The 8490-nt window shown below is 49.8% G+C and overlaps 1 protein-coding gene across 35 annotated transcripts in view; it reads right to left on the bottom strand.

Annotated features, from left to right (window-relative positions):
* Positions 1-8490, bottom strand: part of AOPEP (aminopeptidase O (putative)) — a 449451-nt gene that overhangs the window by 223426 nt on the left and 217535 nt on the right. For all 35 annotated transcript variants that reach the window (XR_013532554.1, XR_013532563.1, XR_013532561.1 and 32 more), the window contains 2 exons: positions 6052-6241; positions 2-108 (listed from right to left, as the gene is read on the bottom strand). Coding sequence is in view for 20 of the 35 variants with exons in the window: in XM_078365849.1 (XP_078221975.1) it covers positions 2-108; positions 6052-6241 (297 nt within the window). In the remaining 15 variants the exon portion in view is untranslated. The remainder of the gene's footprint in view (position 1; positions 109-6051; positions 6242-8490) is intronic.

Raw genomic sequence — 8490 nt, 5'->3', positions numbered from 1 at the left:
CCTTAACACCTGCATCTCCTCAGGGGAGCACCGCATCTCGTCCTGGAGGCGACGCCAGCGCAGGCAAGCCCTCAGCTCCTGTTGCTCCCGGGCCTCACGTGGGTCCAGCTGCTTAGCCATAGACACACAAACACATATGCACAAAACACAGTCACCATTGTGGTCCTGGTGAAATGGCTCGCTTTGTTTCAATGGGGAATGACATAGCCTGCCCCCTGCTCTCACCTTGCTCCCATCAGAAACCTAAGGGCCACTGGAGCCTCTTAGTGCCTAAAACAAAAAATCCACCATGCACGCTCGCTTGTGCTGCTGGTGGTGGAGCTGGGCCTGCTGTTTGGCAGAGGTTGCCTTGTTCTGGAACCCACCCATCCCCCCGACACACACCTGGTCTGGAGACAGTGGGCTTCCCTTGGGCCATTTCCACTTTGATCTCATCCAGTCCTTTTTTCCTTCTTTGTCTTTCTGCACAGGGTGGGAAAGGCCCCACCGTTCACCTGTGATTTTCCACAGCCCTCAATTTTGTTATGGACTGTTTCCAGTGGGGCCTGCTAATGCAGCCCAGATGATTCTGTGTGCACGTAACTAGAAGACGTGCTGGCTGGACTAACTCTAGGGGAGGGGAGGCTGTCGCACTCTGCCCTACTGAGTCAGAACCAGCTGCCATCCCACTGTGGGCTCACCAGGCCACATGGCCCAGACCTCTGTGAGGGAGGGTAGCAGAGCACCCACTGGGGAGGGAGATGTCTATCCACGGGGGTTTCTGGAAATCAAAGTTTCCTTATAACTCATGCAACAGATATTTACTGAGTCTCTGCCTGGCCCTGGGGATGTTACAGACAGGGCCTGGGGGAGCAGCCAAGGGAGGGAGAGATGGGGGAGGAAAACTAACATCAGAGAGCAGGTGATGGGAGAGGTGAAGCCCCCTTGCCCACCAGGGCTTCCTGAGGAGGTGGTGGTGACAGCACTGGTCTTCAGGGAAGCAAGAGTCAGCCAGAGAGGAGGAATTTCGGGAAGAGAAAAAACACTTGCAAGGCACATGGGGCCAGGCAAATGTGTGATGTGCTTAGAGAAGGCAAGGGACGTAGTCAAGCCTAGAGCAGACTAACAGTCCAGGAGGGAGCGAGGGGCAGGGAAACTGGCCAAGGTAACATGATCCTCAGACCCCAGTGCCTGCTGTTATGGACAAAACTATGTCTCTGCAAAATAGACGTCTTGAAGGCCTGACCCTGGTGTGTCTGTATTTGGAGATAGGGCCTTCAAGGAGGTCATTAAGGTTAAACGAGTCGTGAGTTGGGCCCTAATCCTGTAGGGCTGGTGTTTGTATAAGAAGAGGGAGAGCCAACAGATGTCTTTCTCTCCACATGCACAGAGGAGAGGCCATGTGAGAATGAAGAGAAAAAGCAGCTGGTGACTGTCTACAAGCCAGGAAGAGAGAGGACCCTCAGCAGAAACCAACCCAGTTGGCACCTTGGTCTTGGACTTCCAGCCTCCAGAACTGTGAGAAATAAATGTCTGTCATTTAAGCCTCCCAGTCTCTGGTATTTATTATGGCAGTCCCAGTAGACTAATATGCCTGTGAAGGCATTTAGACTTTCTCTAGGTTGATGACAAGTTCTACCATCCAACCTTGCGACTGACTCGATTCATGAATCCCTGTGGTGCCTCTCTGAGTGGATGGCAGTCTCCATCTCCTTGTTGGGGAGGATCCCGTGTTGGGGATCTCCTTGTTGGGTAGGATTTCACAGGCTGCCCACACCCCCGCCATGCCCCACCCCTGGCCCCTACCACTCAGTGCTGCAGAGTGCAGTCTACGAGGTGGTAAAGTGACCCCAGTGACCACTGCCACCCTGAGACCTCATGCCCTGCTCCCTGGTGGGATCTGCTGACCAGGAGCAGCCCAGGAGGTGGCATAACCACCCCTGCCCCACAGGGCACTCCCCGACTCCCTGGAAGGTCTGAGGCAGGCACTCACCAGGGCCAGCAACAGCCTCAGTCTCACCCTTCAAGGGAGAGGTCGGCCTGACGGACATGCTCTGGAAATGTCTCGAACTTTGTGCTGGAATCTAGAATGGCCATTTTGCCTCAAGGGTGTTCATGTTTTTGCATCTCAAAGATTTACTGCACATCCAAGGATGATGAGGGGGCTGACCCTTATCATGTTAAGGGAAAGGAGTGACAGAGAAAGCCTAGCTCCTGCTGTCCCTTTAGGCTCACAACGTAAGCCACCACCTCCACAAAGGCTTTCTGGACCCACCCAGACCTGTTCTCCCCTACCTGGGAACTCTGAGGATATTTGGTGTTTACTTCTTTTAGCAAACTTACCAGTCAAGAGGCAGGATCAAGCCAGCAGACTAAGGAGTGGCCTCCTAGAAATGGCAAAGGAAAGGGTAAAGGAGGGGCACTTTTTGGGGGATGCAGGAGATAAAGACAGAGGTGTTATGACCAGATGTCTGAAATGCACTACAATTGCCAGGACCAGCGTGTATCTGATAGTCTCAGAAGGGAAGCACTCCAGGGAAGAGACGGCGATAGAGGCACCCCCTGCTGCGTGTCTGTGTATAAGGCAGAGGGAAACATAAAGAGGAAGGGAACAGGGATTTTTTTTTTTTTTTGGAGACTTGTTTTACTTTGAGAGTGGAAAATTTTGCCAGGGACAAAGTTAACACAAAGAAACAACAAAAAATCGCCAAAAGAGAACAGTTAAGTGCAGCTCGGTGAGTCCCGGCAGTTCCTTCCCAGCACCAGCTCGGCCCTGGGCTCTCAGGGCCACAGCGTCCGTCCACCTGTCCACATGAGCCACATGCTGAAATGGAGGTGGATGAAATTCATCAGGCAGCTGCTGTAACATGGAAACGTGCAGGTGCCACAGAGTAGCTTCATCTGAACTTTAACAAGACAGACAAAAGGAAATCATTCCATAGGCTGAAAACAAAAACCTACGTTGTTTCTTTTCCCCAAATGAAATCCACTGAAAGGTCCTGTGTGATTCCAAAAGTCTGAGTAGAAATGGAGTGATGTGAAATGCCCAAGACCCCATGATTCTGTAAAGAAACTACACCTCAAAATACTCTAATTCCATATGTGAGCAATGGTGGTTTCTCACAGTACTTGGTGCTTACCTGTTTCCTCATTTTTTTTTCCTTTCCTTCTATGTCATTTTCTTGTCCTCACACCTGGACTATGACTGCTTTAAATTGGAGCTGGGTCTTGCTTTTCACACCCTGGCTGTGGACCCAGCAGTGTGCACATCAGTGTCTCCTGCCACATGGAGTCCTGTGAGGAGAGGCCACATGGTAGATACAGGAAAGGTGCTGGTCTCTGAGTCAGAGAGACTTCCAGTCCCAGCTCTGCCATTTACCAGCTCTGCGTGTATAGGTAGGTTAAGTCGCCTCCCCAAGCCTCCGTTTCCCTGTTTGTAGAATGGGTACAATAGTTCTGAAGCTTTCAGGGTAAATGGGATCGGGTATGAATGAGCTTAGCACAGCGCCCCACATGTGGAGTGTGCAAGAAATCCCTGTTCCCTTCCTTTTTATGTTTCCCTCTGCCTTATACACAGACACGCAGCAGGGGGTGCCTCTATCGCCGTCTCTTCCCTGGAGTGCTTCCCTTCTGAGACTATCAGATTCACACTGGTCCTGGCAATTGTAGTGCATTTCAGACATCTGGTCATAACACCTCTGTCTTTATCTCCTGCATCCCCCAAAAAGTGCCCCTCCTTTACCCTTTCCTTTGCCGTTTCTAGGAAGCCACTCCTTAGTCTGCTGGCTTGATCCTGCCTCTTGACTGATAAGTTTGCTAAAAGAAGTAAACACCAAATATCCTCAGAGTTCCCAGGTAGGGGAGAACAGGTCTGAGTGGGTCCAGAAAGCCTTTGTGGAGGTGGTGGCTTACGTTGTGAGCCTAAAGGGACAGCAGGAGCTAGGCTTTCTCTGTCACTCCTTTCCCTTAACATGATAAGGGTCAGCCCCCTCATCATCCTTGGATGTGCAGTAAATCTTTGAGATGCAAAAACATGAACACCCTTGAGGCAAAATGGCCATTCTAGATTCCAGCACAAAGTTCGAGACATTTCCAGAGCATGTCCGTCAGGCCGACCTCTCCCTTGAAGGGTGAGACTGAGGCTGTTGCTGGCCCTGGTGAGTGCCTGCCTCAGACCTTCCAGGGAGTCAGGAAGTGCCCTGTGGGGCAGGGGTGGTTATGCCACCTCCTGGGCTGCTCCTGGTCAGCAGATCCCACCAGGGAGCAGAGCATGAGGTCTCAGGGTGGCAGTGGTCACTGGGGTCACTTTGCCACCTCGTAGACTGCACTCTGCAGCACTGAGTGGTAGGGGCCAGGGGTGGGGCATGGCGGGGGGGTGGGCAGCCTGTGAAATCCTACCCAACAAGAAGATCCCCAACACGGGATCCTCCCCAACAAGGAGATGGAGACTGCCATCCACTCAGAGAGGCACCACAGGGATTCATGAATCGAGTCAGTCGCAAGGTTGGATGGTAGAACTTGTCATCAACCTAGAGAAAGTCTAGTGCTGAATTATGAGTCAGGCAATCAGTCTGGGCTATCTAGAGATGGTGACTTCCAGCTGGCTAGCGAAAAATAAGTGATTTCGGCAAAGGACCTTGAACAAAATCATGCAGATATGCACAAACTTGGGAATTTTGGAAAATGCCAAATAGTCCAGTGTATAAGCGGCAGGGATGACGGGGAAAAAAAGTGACCCAAATATTAGGAACTTGAAAGTGAGCACAAAGCAGTTTGGTTGCTCACTATCCTCATTAGAACTGGTGGCCAGGCCAGGCACGGTGGCTCACACCTGTAATTCTCCGCACTTTGGGAGGCCAAGGCGGGTGGATCACCTGAGGTCGGGATTACAGGTGGTGCATGCCTGTAATCCCAGCTACTCAGGAGACTGAGGCAGGAGAATAGCTTGAACCCAGGAGGCAGAGGTTGCAGTGAGCCGAGATACTGCCATTGCACTCCAGTGTGAGTGACAAGAGCAAAACTCCACCTCACAAAAAAAAAAAAAGAACTGGTGGCTGCTGGGCGTGGTAGCTCACACCTGTAATCCAAGCATTTTGGAGGCCAAGGTGGGCAGATCACTTGAGGTTGGGAGTTCAAGACCAGCCTGACCAACGTGGTGAAACCCCATCTTCAAAAAAAAAAGAACTGGTGGCCAATGTTTTTTTTTTTTTGTTTGTTTGTTTTGCCAATCAGTTTGAGCTTATGAGGTTGCTCAGGTTAGCCTTGAACTGATGACCTCACCTTCGCAAGCGCCATGACCTCTGGCGGGAGCTACTTTGGACCCCGACCAATGTTTTAAGTTGCAAACTGAGAGCGTGTGCACCATCTCTGGCTTCTGGGTATGGTTGTCTTGTGTGGTATTTTTTAGTAATTAGTAAACTTCACATAAAAATCCAGATTTATAAATTACCTTAAAAAGCTAACAGTGTAGGTTATATTGGGCCCTCCTCCCTTCACCATGACAATTGGTTATAGCTGAGTAGCAGCTGTCAGTTTGCCATAGTCCTCGCCATTCCCTAATCTATACCCCACCCCTGCTTCATTCTTCATTCATTACTTATAAGCAGGCATCTGGATTTATGTTTTGCTCTCTTTATTTAAAACATGCACACACACATACACAATGCACACACACACATCACCACAATTACAACCACAAAGAAGTGCTTGAGTATGCCATAGCATGACCTTTTCTTCACACCTCTGCTCAAATATCTCCTTAATCAGAGAGGCCTTCTCTTACTACCTTCTAAAATAGAATTCACTGCCCCTCTATGGGGCTCATTTTTCTTCATAGTACTCCACCACTTGACCCATTTCTGATTCACTTGTTTGTCTGCTCTCTCTCCCATCTCTAGACTGTAAATCCTGTGGGGAGAAGGGGCTTCCCTCTCTTTTTTATGCAGCCATTTCCCCATCAAAATCTGTGCCTCCTGCATAATAGGCCCTCAGTCCACAGGTGCTGGATGAATGAATGACTAGAAATGGAATTTGACTCTGGATAGTGAAATGCTTAGGCTCACTTTAACCCACCTGCTGTGCCGCAGCCCAAAACACATCCTCCAAGTGAGTGGCAAAGCCTTCACTCAGCCACTCCTCCGTCCAGTCGCGGGCCCCAATGGCTAGGCCAAACCAGGCATGGGCAATTTCATGGCAGAGGCGGGTCCCACAGAGATGGCTCCTTCCTGTCAAGATGCTCTGAGAGAGGAACACGATGTGTGGGCTGTGGATAATGGGGGAGAAAATGCACAGTGTCTTGTTAGAGCCTGTCCTCGTGGCCATCCCAGGGGGCAGCGTGCCTAGCCTGGTGAGCTTGTTATTATCGTGAGCATGCTAGATCATGACTGATAGGCTTGCGGCTTAGATGCTTTCAGACATAAATAAAGTGGCAGTTTATGTTTCTGGCTGCAGTTCAGGTGGCCGTTTCTGCCAAGCAGTTGTCTCTGTCATCAAACAGCTATTACCTGTAATAAGTAACCTGCACCAAAGTTTTACACTCAGAAAAAAATTACAAGGCAATGGAAGCATTTACTCTGAAATCTAGACTCTAAAAGAAGAGCAGGTGTGACAGTGTGAAGCCCATGCTGTTGGGAGCGTGATCAAAGAAGACCCTTCAGTCAAACGTCTGAGCAGCTTACAAACAAATTGAGAAGTCATGCAGAAAGATAGAAAAAACAAGAAGAATGGAGCGAAAATGTTTCCATTCCACATGGGAGCTGGCTATTATGTTAACAAACCAGCACGTGCCAGGGATGGGTGAAGTTTCCAGGAGGCCCGAATAAAGGGCGAGCCTGTGTAATGCAAAGCTTTCTGTTCTATCTACAGGTGCTTATGGACTCACATGACAGAACAAAAACATGCTGAGAGAGAGAAAGAAGGCAGGGAGTCAACCCACCCAGGTGTGCAAATGGCCCCAGGACTGGCACCAGACAGAAAGATTTATCTAATCTCATTTTCCATATCTGTGTTAAAACCCAAAATACCACCGTTAAAACTGCACAGATGAAATGGGAAGCAGAGGAGCTGATGAAAGAAAAGGCCCAACAAATACCTTCCATGCCGCCCCCTTCAGCAATTATCTTTTCCAGGATTGTTTACAGTCTTCCTAATGAAGAATTTGCTCTTGAAAAATCTCTTCTCTGTCAGTTGAACAAAAACAGTTGTGAAACCTTCCAAATTGGGAAACTGTACACACGGGTTCCTCCTTTCAAGTCATTTGTTTGCCATCATGTGGGCTCGGCACAAGCCAAGGCTGCTCACAGGTTTTCCTTCCACTCCCACAGCCCCCATTAGAGAAAACCCCACCTAGAGTTCCCTTACACATCACCCATTCAGCTCAGAGAGCTCAACTGCAATCATGGTAGTCACATCTGCCAAAACAGACAGCTTTCATGTGGAGTAATAACAGGGCAGGCATGCAAATGAAGAAGCGTCTGCCAGGTGCTCCGCAGAGGACACTAGAAACCCCAGAAATTACACGTGGAGTTGGGGCACTCAGGACAAAGCAGTGCAATGCAACAGGCACCAGCAGTATTGTTCAGAGCACTAACTCGGGGAAAAAAAGGACAAGGAAGGAAGGAACTGAGAGACACAGGAACTCAACTCCCCTAACTGAGAAAGTCACCCTGTTGAGAAGACCAACTGTGCAACCTGGCATTTTCAAGTAAATGGCTTTGGCATGCGCAATGCTACAAAGAAAAGCCACAGAAATGTACCAAGTAAATAACATTCCAGACATACTGCTGGCAGCAGTTCACCCTTTGGGCTAAAACAAAACAGAAGTAACTTCAGGCCTTATAAACAGGCTCGAGGACAAGCTTGCATGGGCAGGGTCTGCAGCCAGAGAGACAGACGTGCCAGTCCTTACTGAGACTGGAGGGCGGACTCCAGCCAGGACGTTTCCACAAGCAAATGGCTGCAAAATGGCTGTGAGACTATTCATGAAGAAAAAGCCTCCACTGTCCAGGGACCTGCCTGCTGTTCTGTCCCAGTGTGGAAGCCTCGCCGGGTGCCCATTTATGCAAATATAAAAGGCTGTGGGGGCCTGAAGGAATGCACAATAGCAGCCATGTGGGGGGTGGCACTTCTTTCTCCCACCCTTTCATTTTTTTCGCTTGCGCAGTCCTTGTTGTCTGCCCCAGACTCCTTCCCCACCCTTCAGTGTTCTGGGGACACCACCCTGGCCTCATTGCATCTTGCTTCATTTGGGACAGGGCTCAGCATTGCGAGAATTCCACCTATATTTCCCCTTCCTCTCCTCAATCCTTTCTTTGGAGCTGGGGGTAAAGTACTTCCTACTGTCCTCTGAGGGAGGCCAAGCCTGAACATCTCATGGTTCAGAAAGAAGGGCATCTTAACCGTGTAAATGACAGCACTATCTGCAGAAAACATGACCTTCTCCCTGAAAAGCAGTTTTCCTGCTGGGAAACCAAATGGAAAGCCTCTGGGGCCCGTCTGGCCCTCTAATGTTGA

This window comes from Callithrix jacchus, chromosome 1 (genome assembly GCF_049354715.1).
Source record: "Callithrix jacchus isolate 240 chromosome 1, calJac240_pri, whole genome shotgun sequence".
In the NCBI taxonomy this organism is placed as follows: domain Eukaryota; kingdom Metazoa; phylum Chordata; class Mammalia; order Primates; family Cebidae; genus Callithrix; species Callithrix jacchus.
The sequence above is the reverse complement of the archived record's forward strand: the minus strand, read 5'-3'. Positions and strand labels throughout refer to the sequence as shown.